General features: G+C 41.4%; 1 protein-coding gene across 2 annotated transcripts in view; it reads left to right on the top strand.

Annotated features, from left to right (window-relative positions):
• The first annotated feature begins 10523 nt into the window (after positions 1–10523).
• Positions 10524–15484, top strand: part of LOC145769699 (pre-mRNA-splicing factor 38B-like) — a 36569-nt gene continuing 31608 nt past the window's right edge. Inside the window, exon 1 of one of the 2 annotated variants that reach the window (XM_082581380.1) lies at positions 10524–10661. In XM_082581380.1, coding sequence (XP_082437506.1) covers positions 10578–10661 — 84 coding nt within the window. In that variant the 5' untranslated portion in view covers positions 10524–10577. Of the gene's footprint in view, positions 10787–15484 lie in introns of both variants that reach the window. The other variant, XM_082581378.1, reaches the window with a different exon arrangement.

Raw genomic sequence — 15484 nt, 5'->3', positions numbered from 1 at the left:
TGACTTGTGAGGAGTTGAAAGTGAAAGTCCTTGAAGGGGTGAAGAAACGATTCAACAAGTGCTTCAACAACATGAAATGCATTATGGCATCATGTCTTCATCCCTCCTTCAAGACGTCGTCGTGGCTACAATTTCTGCACTACGTTTCCACGGATGATGCTAACGCACTGCGAGAAAAAGTCAAGACAGATGTAATTCGACTGTTTGCGGAGACATCAAGCCAGGTTGATACCGAGAAGAGTGACACCAACACCAGTCATGACTTCGAGGATATATTTTTTGGAGTGTTTGCGCCATCCCGTGAAACGCCGGTGCAGAAAGAGGCAACAATTGTGGACGCCTTTTTTTCGGACAAGAGCAAGTCCTTGAGCTTTTCGAATACCGAGTTAAAACATCTGTTCATTAAATACAACACCCCCATTCCTTCCAGTGCTGCGGTGGAGAGACTTTTCTCTGTTGGAAAAGATGTGCTTAAGCGAAAGCGGGCAGGACTTAGTGACTCTCATTTTGAAATGCTCGTGTTTTTGAAAGATGCGTAACAATAAATTTCCCTTAGAATGTGTTTTCTATAACGACGTCAAAATGACAGCGTAAACAAATGATAACATTCGTTTTCAAGGTCATTTTTGCGTCACTAGGGACTTGAGTGTTTTCTAGTGTCATTTTTGACAAAAGTAGCGGAAGAAGTAGCGCTAGCGCGCGCTACTTTGGCCCGAGTAGCGGGTAGCGCGCTACTTTTGTAAATTGGTAGCAGGTAGCAGTAGCGCACGCTACTTTGGCCCAAGTAGCGGTAGCGGGTAGCGCGCTACTTTAAAAGTAGCGGGTGCCCACCACTGCGAATCTTATTACCCGGTTTTATTGCCATTTTGATTTCGAGATTCGAATAGTTTTCTATTCGAATAGATAATTTTCGAGATTCGAAAAAGAAGATTTCAAGATTCGAATAGTTTAGGATCCGAATTCTTCTGGATTCGGTATTGCGAAAATTTAGATAAACGTACATTTTTTATAATGATTACATTTATCATAATTTTGGTATATGTTCTCAATTGCATTAATCATTATATCTTACCAAAATTGCCTTTCACATATTTTTGGTCAACATGAAAAAGTTGATAGGAAAAATCATGGTTATATCAATACTGCCGTCCAAAGGTAAAGCGACGTAACTACAGAAAAGTTAAAACCGAGAAAAAGCGCTTTAAAGTTAATCGTAAACCATAACGACATTTTAATCGCAATTCAACATTTGATGCCTCTAACTAAAAGACCTTGTCTACTTTTTGTTTCAATGGGAACAAAAACATTGATTGCTGTCCTAATTTTCGCTAATTAAGATAATTAGTGTAGTTACGTCGTTTTACCTTTGTAAACCTGATTGTGTTTCTGACAGTGCTGCAAAGGCAAACCGGCGTATCTGACGCAATGCATTGAATTCACCCACAAAACATGTAATATGGTTCAAATACAATGCAGTATCTTTAGTCAACATCAATTAAGTCAAGTGAGTTGTCGTTGGTGGGTAGCTGTTCCCAAAATTGTGGTCGATTTTCCGGCATAAGCGGGCATAGCTTGCTTAGTATGTCACCATGTAGTCTCTATCATTAGCGTTATCGTCCTCAGAATCATTCATAAGCGTTTTCACAACTTCATGCAAGTCGATTTTTTTGTCATTATTCGCATTTAACTTGTAGCTGCGTTAAAGCTAACTGCTGATTCTGTTCACTAAAAGGATGCTACAACTCACAAGACGCTTTATGAAGAGTGTTTGGGTACAGAAGCTGCAGAGTCAACACGCAACAAAATATTAACCTCATTTTGTAGATAAAATGTTTTTACTTCAGAAGCTAATAAGAAGTTTATCTACAAAATGAAGTTAACATTTTGTTGCGTGTTGACTTTGCAGCTTCTGTACTAATGTTTTCACTTCAGGAGCTAATAAGAATTTTATCTACAAAATGAGGTTATTATTTTGCTATGTAATTGTCTTTGCAACACGAGCGAAACAGCTGACGTTGTTTGGCAGAGACTGGCATCCCATTGAGAATTTGGGATTAACTCTAGATTCTATTGTAAATCGACGTAACTGGGATTATTTGCTCTAGATTGTATGGTAAAACGACGTAACTGGCAGTTACGTCGTTTTGGCTTTGCATAGATGATCTTTATATGCAGTTACGTCGTTTTGACCAACAAATATCTCGCAAACTACTGCAGTTACGCTGTTGAGTTTTTGCTAGAAGAAAAATATAGTCTTTGCGAAGCGTTTAAAATTAAAAAGTGGAAAAATCAAAAATCTGTAGTTACGTCGCTTTACCTTGGGACGGCAGTATACCCAAATGAATCTACTTTTCTTTTTGTTTTTCTAATAATCTTTGCAGGAACATGACATGTTGATATGTTATTACAAGGCCTACTACTGTTGCTAACATCTTCATGGAATTCGTTGAACGCAAAGCCATCAGCACTTTTCACACTCCTCCACAATTATGGGTTAGATATGTTGACGACACGTTTTGCATCATCAAAAAAACTGCAGTTAATGATTTTCACAAGCACCTTAAAGGTGCACTGCAACGAAAATACATGGCTTTTGTATTTGTAGATCTTTCTGAAATAAAACGTTTTTCAACAATTTTTTTATTTTTTGTGTTACCATTAATTAAAAAACCTAAAAAAACCTTTTTTGAATTGAATGATTCTGATTGGTCAAAATTTTTGATGACGTCATTGGCTGGCAAAGCCGCATCCAAGGTCTGCTGTTTTGCGTGCAAACACAAGGAACAAATCGCGTAGGCTACCGAAACAGCAAACAATTTTGTGCTAAGGGAGTTTTTACGCCCTTAAAATGGTGGCTTCTTGTATGGCTCTCGGTTGTACTAACCGAGGAATCGTCAAAGGGGTATCCTTTCATCGTTTACCTCTTAATAATGACAACAAGCTGAAGAAATGGATCTCAGCAATGAAACTCAAAAACCCACCTGTAAACAAGCACTGCCGTGTGTACAGCAATCATTTTCTGGCTAGCGATTACCAACGTGATCTACAGGCAGAGCTACGAGGCACCAAGTCCAGACACCTGCTCATCCCTGAAGCTGTTTCTTCTGTCTTTGATTTTTCAAGATATGTGAAAGCCACTGTCAATACAGTACCCACAAAACTCGATCGACCTAGGTACAGGTTTGTGAGTACGATCGGGCGTTTGGATCGAATAGCAAAGCGAGAAAACAACAAGACTTTGAAATAGGTCAGTAGGACAGTAAAACATTGGCAGGGTAGGCATATTAGGCAACTCTGAATACATAGGCTAGTTTTAGTTGATATAAACCACTTGGTTCAAGCAAATTATTTTCATGCATTTTTTTCAATGCGATTTTCCATCCGACTGCAGCTGTCCGAACTGGTGTTGTCAGAGCACGAATCAGAATGATGTTCTTCGCTGTCAAGTCGCCATCTCTTTGGTTCAAAGAGAAATCGTTGTCTTGTTTCAGACATCTTGTTTATGCTAATCTTCTATTACTCAATATACAATGACCTATGCGACGTTTCTAAGGCAAATGCATGAAGCTGTTTACTTGGTTGCCCGCCGATGACGTCACAAGACACATAGCGCCATCAGATGGTCGATTTTCATTTGGTTATATCTCCCAAACAAAAAGGCATATCAAAAAAAAATTTCCAAAAATATAATACTTAAACACTAAAGAATCACCAAAAAAATTTTAGTTTTTCATTTCAGGTCCCCTTTAACAACATTTCATCATCCATTCAATTTACCATAGAACATGAAGTCACCGGCACAATTTCATTTTTGGATGTTAAAGTGGTTCGCCATAGCACCAACAAAAAACTAACCACTAGCCTACCATACACAAAAAACAACACATACAGACAGACATAGGCGTCGATTTTTTCTTAGAAGAGAGGAATTCTGGGTGGGCGAGAGTTCTCAAACAGATTTCATTGAATGTGTATGTTCGCAAATTCGCAATGGTTAGTCCTTTTCACAAAGACTGCGTTTAGCGTCACGGCAGCAATTAAGCTTTAATAGGTTTGATGTTTCTTTCTTGCGCCTTGCGATCTTATGAGCGCTGCTAAGTGCTAAACTAAACAAACTTCTTTTATGTTTTTCTTTGCAATCTAAAAAGCGAGTGACTCGTGACCTGTTATCTTTAAAGTAGCTCTTTCGGATTTGCCGCAAAATGTTCGAACAGGTGACTGCTGATATTGCTGCTGTATAAATTCCGTTGGTCTGCGGCAGATAACCGATTGTTTTCCGAGGCCCACAAACAGCAGCTACAGTAACAAGTAGGCTACCATCAGGGTTATCATCAGACGCATCCATTAGAATTCGGAAAAAGCTTCCTTTGCAACACACGACCTTCCCGAGCCGGAAGCTGATCCGGCAGCATGCTAACGTCAAATGGAGCAGGTAGAGATCCATGGCTCATGCTGTCTTTTACAACTACTGGTGCATAGCCTGAGACATTGACTTCACCACTGTCCATCCTTGAAGCACTGCTTTCTTCATCAATGTCATCTCTACGTTCGTTCGTGCTGGACGTGGCTTCTTCAGCATTATCATATCGACGCCTTTTAAAAGCTGGTTTTAAGAATGCGCAAATAGATGTTTGACTTTGCTTCATGTTTAACTTTTCAATAATGAAATGACAACATCATGCGGTGCCCCAATTTATACCCAGCAACAAGTTTGTGAGGAAAGATTTGTAAAAAGCGATTGTTTCAGTACGTCTTTAGTTTGTATCGGTTATTTTATTGCCATGTTCATTATGATGTCATATTCATATTCCTTTACGCTGACCCGGAATTGAAGTTTGATTGTGACGTAACAAAAGTGAGACCATTCGGAGAAAAGATCAAACGTGGCTTTCTCTCAACAGGAATTGCCAGCATGTGGCAGTTGCCCTACCAACAACAATGCAGTGAATACCGCATTTCGGAATCGCTTTGTTCTGTCGGATACCTAGCGTAAAACAAGAAGTTGCACTGCAGTTGGTTGGATAATTCAGCGTTTAACAAAGACGGAAATAATTGTAACGACCACTTCATAAGTGTCATGAAAACAGGGTGGGCAAAACATGTTTGCTCACCCTCGTTTCACGGCAGGGTGGGTGCCGCCCACCTTATTTCGACGCCTATGCAGACAGATACCTGCAGTTCAACTCACATCACCCCAAGCATCAAAAACTCATAGTGGCCGAAACATTGTACAACACACTGAACACTCACATAACGGATGATTCTGAACGTTCACACCACAAGAAAATCATTCACAACACTTTTATGCTCAACGGATTTCCACGAAAACTTGCTTGCATACAGCGACCCAAACCGAAACCTTCGCTTCCTCCTTATAAATCTTTTACTTGTCTTCCTTACATAAGGGGGATATCTGACAAAATTCAGTGTATTCTCAATGGCATAGGAATCAAGGTTGCGATGAAACCCTATCTGACAATAGGTAAATACCTTTTCTCGGCTAAAGACCCCATGAAAGAAGGTGAAGTTTCTGGATTGATCTACCAAGTTCCGTGTCATGACTGTGATTTAATCTACATTGGACAGAAAAAACGTGATCTTAAATCAAGAATCAACGAGCACCAAAGAGCTATTAAATTTCAACGTCCAGAGCATTCCGCTCTTTGCAAACACTCTATAAATTCAGACCATAAAATTACTTGGACCAACGCTACCATTCTTAAAACTGAAAAGGATTATACAAAAAGATTGTTTATAGAAAAGTGGTACATAAACCAGAAAGCACAACATGCTCTTAACCAGAAAGATGGTCAGAACTTCCCCTCTGTGTACAAAAAATTACTTTAACTTTAGCTTCACCTTTTCCTTTGCTCAGTGCTTTTTCTCTATCATTGTAATTGCTAATCCCCTTTTAGGCCTCGAAATTCACGGCATGTGATGTCCGCGGGAGGTACCATCTAGATCGGTCATAATGTCCGCCGAAAAGTTACACAGTAACTAGCGATACAAATCGTCATTGCATAGCATGAACAATTGTTGCGAGAATATAATTTCTCGCGCAGTCTAGCACGCATCTAGAAAATGTGAATATTGTATCATATCCCTTAGTTTCCATGCAGGAAAACTTTCGATTTTTACGTTGCTTCGATTGATGACATTAAATCAGCCTAACAAAGGTGAATTCTTCGCCAAGAATCAATGGGAGTACGGTACTTTTACACTATTCACGTGCAACTTAGTTCAAGTCTTAAGTCACAATGTCTGGCTTTGATTTCCAAGTAAAATTGATAAGGCAAGGTTGGTTACAAAATTTGTTAAGCTTTGGTATTATTACAGTAAGAAAGAAAACGCCCAGGGAAAATTCACTTTCGCTCACATGACACGCAAAAATAAACCTAAAGAAAAAAGCCTAGTGAAACTTTGCACAGCAGAAAATAGTAGGGTTAGTGTAGAAGTTTTCCGACTTGTGCCCAGAGCATTGTGACGCATGAAGCCACACGACCTCGTTCGGTGGAAGTTAAGCAGCTACACGGCGCTTTGACTCTTCAAGCGCACTTCGTTGGTCTGATGCATGGTCTGATGAAAGCCTTTCAGAGTGACTTCACGAGTTCAAGGCAATTTTTTAACAAGCCTTCTAAACCGTAGCTATAGTTCTCAAATGGTGAAGAATTATCAAGATGAAGTGATTAAGCATGACGATGGACTCTAAAACTGGTTTGTCCGCCGTGAGACTTAATTTGTCCGCCGAGATAGCGGCTCAGACCGGACACATTTGTCCGTCGTCAACAAAAACGAATTTCAAGGCCTGCCCTTTTTTCTGTCTTGTCTGATGTCTTTTCAACGTTTCTTGACGGTGGCCCTAAAAACAGATAAATTTACGCTGTTGGAAAGTAGCCTACTGGTTTTAGGCATTCACTGTTTTCAGTTTAACCTCTAGGTATCTTGTTCCGTGTTTTAACACTGATTCTTGCTGCTTTACTTTATTCATTTTATCAGTATGTTTTTGTGTTATGCCATCGTTGCTGAACAGGTTGTGTTAACCTGTTTTAGCCACCTTGATAAAGTCAGTCGTGCTGACTGACGAAACGTCGGAAATACAAAAAGCTAGTTATCATCTTTAACATCACGAGGTAAATTATGATATTTGCCTAATAATTTCTGCACTAAAATTTACTATGCTACCCCTACCAAGTACCAACCATCCACTCATAACTATTTCACTCAAAGTTGAAGCAGTTATAGCCTGGCACTAAAATGTTTATAATATATGAGAAAGTAGCAATGTCAGACTGTTGTGCTCAGTGTATAGATCTACTGTATTCATAGGCGCCGACTTTTCAAAAATTTTGGGAGGCCGAGAAAAGTGCGCAGGAAGATAAGCAGTGAGCGTGTGTGCCGTGCCCATCTCTTTAGGAATTCACGTTCCAGAGAAAGCCATGCGATCAGCTGCTGTTTTGCGGGCAAGAACAACGTAGTCCGTTTTTCGCTTTCGGCATTCTTTAAGTCTGTTTAAATGACCTAATTCTCTTTCGCGAAGTATTTTATTTTGTAAAAGCCTTTTATCTTGTAAAAGCCTTTTTTGTTGCCCCTCATCCATAAATTTACAGGGGGTGCCGCCCCCCCTTCCCCGTCGGCGCGTATGACTGTATTTGATTATAATGCAATTCAATAATCTGATTCAATGACAAATTACATGTGTAAAGAAAAAAATATGTTAATAGTATACACAGGGCTGCGATTTTTGCCTTTTTCGGTGACGAGGTCACTCGACACGCGCCATCACTATTCGACAAACGCCGTGCCTTACGGAAAAAAAAAGAAAAATAAAAAGGCAAAAAAAAAACTGAGAGGGGACTAAACATCGTCAGGTCGAGGAACAATCGGGGGGAGGCATCACGTGATGCTATCATAAGAGTGCTGACTTACGTAAACTTTCCTTCGCCAGGTAGGCCTACTTCAAAGCAAGGTCTAAAAGCGACGCTTCACACGAGAAACTCCCAAGGCGTCAGCGCCGCCATTTTGAACACTGCGGGAGAATGCTTTGATCGAAGTTCCAATGCCTGGCATCAAACATTTCGCAACACACGTTTTGTGCTATTCGACACAACGGATTTATTTTATAGACGAAATAACCTAGGCTACGTTGAGTTGTCAACGTCTATGCCAGTTTGTATTTCGCTGTTTGAGCTAATTAACAATATTGCTCTGGTAAAATGACTGTTATGATACTTGCTATGAAAGTTTTTCACATGTAGAAAACAGCCTGGTTTCCGACCAGACGTTCAGAAATACAGATGAAAAAAGCCGCTATTTTTATGGAAAGGAACATTTTGAACACTGCAGGAAAATGCTTGGATCGAAGTTCTAACGCCTGGCATCAAATATTTTGCCACACACGTTTCGTGCTATTCGACACAACGGGTTTCTAACTTTCTTCGAAGTAGGCTACTTTTACTTGTCAACGTCTATGCAATTTTGTATTTATGTCTGACTTGTGCACTTGTTGTTCCAAGAATGGAGAATTTTTTTGCAATGTGAATAAAGAATAGTAGACAGATAAACACGGTTGCAACTCGCAACTCGACTTCCTTCCACTAAAAGGGTTTCTGTGATTACGTAATGGGCGATTTTGCACTTGCATTCACAAAAGCACACAACCCAGCTAGCAAAACCCGTCGTTTTTACATTGATTCAACGTCTGCAGACGTTGAATCGAAAAAACGAGAAGCGAAAAATATACTAGAGTAGTCTATCAAGACCGCACTGTTTGATTTGTTGTGATGTAATAATACCAAAAGTAGCGATACGCACGCTGTTACGTTAATTCACCTTAAATAACTCGGGGGGGAAAGTAAGTTAATTTTTAGTTAACTTTAAAGTAAGTTAACAGCACGAATCGATTTAAATTTCCTGGAGGGTTATATTGCGTAGGCTGCCCAGACAGCAAGAATCATCATTTTACATTGATTCAACATCTACAGACGTGAAGTCAATGAAAAAATAACAAATTTTAATGCCTGCGTATCAATGACCAAGAAGAAATTTAGGTTTGTTTTACATTAATTCGACATCTAGCGACGTTGAATTATCATAAAATAACGTTAATTGTTCAACCAGGTACCGGTAACAAATTAATAGCTCACTGCGAGATGATTGCCTCGATTTACGTTTACACTGACATAATTTCGGCACAATTGGGATACTGCGAGCAAACACGAGTCTGTTTGATAAAGAACTACCTGTCAGAATCGGAATTATCAGATGCTGTATCGGAGGATGAGGTTGTCGCGTCGTCACTAGAATACTTGAAGACGCAAAACTGCCTGTTCATGAACGGAAGCATGACTTTACTGCCAAAGAACCATTTATCGAATTTCGTACTACTTTTTTAACTTGACCCCGTAGCTTTTCTAATTTCAATTTGGTTCCGTCATAAAATTCTTTACAAATTTTGAAAAATACCGCACTGACTTTTCCTTCTGTTTGATAATCTATAGCAGGTAAAATTCTACTTTTTAACTGTATCTTCTTTCACCATGATTTATATTCGCAACGACACCGGTAAACAATAAGCATTCGATGAAAAAATAACTTTTGCGTAACAATAAGCCGGTATTTATAAGGTTGCAAACTTTTTACAGTTCACAAGAGCATTGTCAGCGCATAAAATAGCTTGCGTGATGCTCTGGGCTATCGCCGTGTGACACGCGACGAAGAAACGCATAAAATATCATTTGATTAAACATTAAAGCATACGGCAATTGCCGCCCTAATCCAAGGTTTGTTGATTTGGCGATGGCAATGTTTATGCCGTCCTAGATACAAGCTAATTTCGAGGGCTGTATACATGTCCGGCAGGTAACTTAGCGCTTGATACTCCTTTGCAATCACTCAACCAGCGTGCGATTAAAAACTTAAGTACACAACTTGTGGCCACACAACTTGTGCGGTAACTCGCGGCCAAACGCTTATAATCTGACTCTGTGACGTCATATTACTATTCGAGAAACAAACGCAGAATTTTTGGTCGTTCGACAAGAAAGAAAAAATCGCAGCCCTGAGTATACATAGCAGTCTTAGCATAGCTAAAACCTCATTTGCTGAGGTAACAGGGATCAGTTGTCGGTAGATGTAACAGAAAATATATTTTGCACTTTCTAGTGCTTCGTCAGTTCTGATCAGAACTGATCATCAGTTCTGTTCTGATCTAACTGTTCTGTTTCTGAATCGATCAGAACTGACGATGCACTAGCAAGTGCGAAATATATTTTCTGTTACATCTACTGACAACTGATCCCTGTTCTTTAGCAATTAAGGTTTTAGCTTTCTAGATATGGAACAGGGATCGTTTCAGAACAAGACTAGGTCAGAAAGCGAGGCAGGCTCCGACTCAGCTCAGCAGCAGCCTAGAGCAGTTAACTACAGTCTTAACATACTTGTACTAATTACTTTGAAACATGAAAATTAAGAATGTTGAAGTTGGTTGAACTGTTATTTTTCTGTTTCATTTTCAGACCACTACTTTTTAACTTGGTTTAATACATTTTTAATATTTGGTCACATCATGGCCAACCAGTATGACGAAGAAGCAGAGGATGGCCAATGGCAAGAAGATGCAACCCTGGCTAAGCCTAAGCTTGGGAATACTCTTCCTATTTGGGGTAATCCAAGAACAATGAATTTGAATCATCTTGTCCTAACCAATATACAGAACTCGTCTTATTTTAAAGTTCGCCTGTTTGAGCTGAAAACTTATCATGAAGTTGTCGATGAGATTTACTATAAGGTGCGTTATATCTTTACAAACATTACTTGTGATCCAAAGATCAACTCCAGTGGCCCATTAGATATTTAATATTATATATCCGTATGTGCTATTTCACTGACAGGTAAATTTGTATTGCAATGTCATGTGTTTTTGTTAAGTTTAAAAAGTAAAAATACACAGTAACAGAGTTTTCTACATATAATAAACAGGTATCTGGCTGTTACGTATAAGCTGGATGGAAAGAATAACAAATGAATTTGTTACATAACAAAGTGACGATGACTGGAGTCTGATTTACAATATTAACGTCAGAAAATTGAGATATTTTGGACATATAGCAAGAAGCAACTCGTTGGAAATTTTAATGTTGACTGGGATGATGCGAAGGCAACTGAACAAAAATGAAAATTTTTTGACAATACAGTATCAAGCAAATTACCGGAATAAAAATATACCAGAAGTACTAGCAAAAACAAAAAACAGAGCAAAATAGAGGGAGTTCATAATGGGAGTCCACAGCTGATCAAATATGATTAATCTGTTGAAGAAGATCTGGTTTCATTTGGTTTTTTGAGATAGTCAGTGGAATGATTTATTTTGCTATGCATTTAATTGAACCAACCTGTAACATCTACAGGCCTCTGAGCTCCTTTATTTTGCCGCCTACTAGAACTTCTTCCAGCGGCCAAATTCTTGTGCCCGGCAGCCAAAATAAAAGAATGGGTTAAAAATTTGTGTTTTTAAAAGTCAGGTAATTGCTACTGTGTTTTTGCGTTCACTCAGGTAAGAACAACGCAAAAAAGGCCCTGAAACATAGTAGCAGTTGTAACCTAAGACTTAAATGCACTCATTGCACTACTTCCCAAGTAGGTGTAGCGTAGATACAGCTAGTCTAGGAATGGACAACAAGTGGCTCCTCGTGCCCCATCATGTGAGTAACATCTGCACCCAAGCAGAGGCCAAACGAAACTTGTCAACCAAGAGCCTCCACCCGGACGGCACAGCTGCAAGGGGCAATGGACATTGGACAAGTTCAGACGCCCCACCATTCTGCAGCTCAACATAGAAGGCTACACAACAAGCAAGATCAAAGTTTTGGAGCAGCTTGCCCATACCAACCGGACACTCGTCATCCTCCTCCAAGAGACCCACTGCACCTCTGCAGATAGGCTAACTATTCCCAACTACACGCTACCCGGGTCTACCTTGAGCAGGAAGCACGGCATTGCCACGTTTGTGCATGAGAGCCTGAAGTGGACTTTTGTCGACCAATCTCCAACTGATGCTGAGATTGAGTGGGTGTGCATTTGCATCTCAGACTACAACATTGTCAACATCTACAAGCCCCCACCCTTGCGAATGTTGCCACCATTCCTTCCAATGTTCCCCTCCCTCAGTCTCTACGCTGGCGATTTCAACTGCCAGCACATCGACTGGGGTTACAGCAACACAAGCAGCGACGGAAAATTGCTGGCTGACTGGGCCTCTACAAACCATCTTGCCCTCCTATTCAATCCAAAGGAACCAGCCAGTTTCCACTCCGGCCGCTGGGGAACAAGGACAAACCCTGACTTGGCCTTCGCGAGTGTCGACAGCTCTCTTTCAGACAGACGTGTGCTTGAGAAGTTCCTGTGGTCCCAACACCGGCCGTCCCTCATCATCGCCCCAAAACTTGTGGCTCCTGTCCCGAGTTCACCGGTGAAGCGATGGAACTTCAAAAAAGCCGATTGGAATCAATACAGCCTCCTGACCAATGAGTCTGCTGCAAAGTTACCATCGACAAAAAATGCAACGCAGACGAGGCATACCAGGACTTCTGTAATGCCATAATAACGGGTCTGCTACTATTCGGGAGTCCGATTCGGTGAGTCTGATTCGGTGAGTTCCTAACTTCTAACCCCTAACCTTAACTCCTAACCCCTAACCCTAAAACGGCAATGATAATTAGGCTACGGTACCCAATAATTTAAAAAAAAAATTGAAAAAATCCCCCGTTAAGGAATCGGACTCACCGAATCGGACTCACCGAAACGGGCCATTCCGCATAATAACTGCGGCAAAGGCCACAATACCACGTGGCCATCGAACCAGCTATACACCATGCTGGGACTCTGAGCGTGAAGCTCTCTATCGCTCATACCTAGGTGCCACAAGTGGTGCTGCTTCTAACACCGCCACCACCAGACTACTTGAGCGGCTGGACACAAAGAAGCTTGATCGATGGAACGAAGCTGTCCAAACCATCGACTTCTCACACTCAAGCCACAAAGCATGGAACATCATCAACAACCTCACTGGGTGCTCAGCAAACTCCCCTGGTCAGTGCCCCGTTTCTGCTAATGTCATCGCTTCCCAGCTAGTGCAGAACGGGGTCTACAAGACGGGTCTGCTACTATTCGGTGAGTCCGATTCGGTGAGAGCCTTTTCTTTGAGAGCCCTATTCGGTGATATTTTTGAAAATTTTTTTTGAAAGTTATCGAGTACCATAGCCTAATTATCATTGCCACTTTTACATCGTTTTAACGTTGAAATAAGACCCTAATCCGTAACCCCCAATCCATCATCCCTAACCCATAATCCCTAACCCATAATTCCTAAACCCCTAACCCTAAACCCCTAACCCTAACCCCTAACCCTTAAACCTAAACCCTTAACCTCTAACCCTAACCCTTAAACCCTAACCCTTAAACCCTAACCCTTAAACCCTAACCCTTAAGCTCTAACCCTTAAACCCTAACCCTAACCCCTAAACCCTAACCTTTTAACGGCAATGATAAGTAGGCTACGGTAGCCTACTCAATAATTTAAAAAAAAATCACCGAATAAGACTCTCACCGAATAGGGAACTCATCGAATCGGACTCACCAAATCGGACTCACCGAAACAGGCCATTCCGCTACAAGACAAAGGACCGCAAGGCATCCCGTCTTGTTGCGAAGGAAGTATCTGCCCTGTGGCGAGTGGAAACACCACAAGAGGAAACAATCTCTGGAGACTTCACTCCAGAGGAATTCGCCACCGCCCGCTTCAACCCAATCATCGACCCGCTCCTTCCAAAAGAGCAAGCTGGGTTTCGACGCAGAAAATCCACCGTAGATCAGGTCACACTCTTAACCCAAGACATCGAGGATTGCTTTGAGGCAAAAAAGAAGGCCGGCGCTGTCTTTCTAGATCTTACAGCTGCCTATGACACCATATGGCATCGCGGCCTTTCTTGCAAGCTGCTTTGCCTCACCACCGGTAGCTCACAGCAAAGCAGACTGAGATGCCTGAAAAACGGCGTCCCATAGGGATTAGTCCTGGCTCCACTTTTTTTCAACATTTACACCCACGACCTGCCAACTACGGTCTACGCAAAATACGCTTATGCGGACGACCTGGCAATTCTCCACTCCACAAAGTCGTGGGAAAATCTAGAAGACACCTTGAGCCAAGACATGACAACTCTCTCAGCATATCTCCAGAACTGGCGACTGAAACTCAGCGAAACCAAAACTGTGGTACCAGCTTTCCACCTCCATAATCGGGAAGCTGATCGTGAGCTACACGTCCAGAACAACAGAAAATCTCTGTCCTTCTGCCCCGAACCAAGATATCTTGGGGTAACACTGGGCAGATCGCTCACATATCGCCACCAATTGGTGTCACTGCGCAAGAAACTCACATCCTGCGCTGCGCTACTCAAGCGCCTGGTAGGCTCTAGCTGGGGGGGCGAGGGCTGACACTTTGTGTATAGCAGCCTTAACCCTTGTCTACTCTTCAGCAGAGTACTGTGCACCTGTTTGGTGCCACAGTGCTCACTACAATAACATCGGCACTGCCATAAACAGCGCCCTGCGCACACTGATCGGATGCCTGCGTCCCACACCATTGGACAATCTCCCCATTCTCGCTGGCATCTAACCCGCTGAGCTTCGTCACGAAGAAGCCACTCTGTCCCTCGGTTGACGGGCACTGGAGCCTAACCACCTTCTCCACCACAAGAACTCCCAAATGAGCAACCCCGTCGACTGAAATCAAGACACCCATTTGTGCCAGCCACTCAACGAAGCTGATGTACAAGACATCTCTGCGGCTGCCTGGGCGGACCATAAATTACCAAAGACTGGCTGCTCTGCCTTCCAGTGTAGTCCGGGAACATCATGAATCTGGAGTGGTAAAAGGATAGACCAGGAATGTCCAACCTGCAGCCCGCCTGAGATTTTTGTGCGGCCCGATAATCAATTTCACTCCAAGTAGTATTTTGAACTTTGAATCTTAGCCCTAATTAAAATGTTGCAGTCAATTTTTAGGGGCATAGTAGCCTAAGTAATAGTATAGTATGGGAGCAACAGGATTATAAGTCCGATTATATCTAATGTCCGATGGCTCAGTAGGTTCAGTTCAATTATTGTTACCCGAAATAAAACAGTTCATGGAGAAAAAGAAACAAAATGTGAATTTGATAGAAAAAGAAGAATGGTTGAATGATTTGTCTTTCTTAGTTGACATCACAGAAATGCTAGCTGAGCTCAATTTGCATTTACAAGGGAAAGGTCAGTGGTGTAGTTCAATGTTCAAGCGAATAAGTAGCTTTACCAGGAAATTAAAACTTTTCAGAACACAACTGAAAGCTGGCGCAGTTGTATATTTTCGTAGGCCTAGTCTATCCGAAAGAGCTCAAAGACTGTTCTGTAAACTATGAAAAGTCTGCTAAGTTATGTGAATTACTGGTTT

This window comes from Aplidium turbinatum, chromosome 4, assembly GCF_918807975.1.
Source record: "Aplidium turbinatum chromosome 4, kaAplTurb1.1, whole genome shotgun sequence".
Classification (NCBI taxonomy): Eukaryota; Metazoa; Chordata; class Ascidiacea; order Aplousobranchia; family Polyclinidae; genus Aplidium; species Aplidium turbinatum.
The sequence above is the reverse complement of the archived record's forward strand: the minus strand, read 5'-3'. Positions and strand labels throughout refer to the sequence as shown.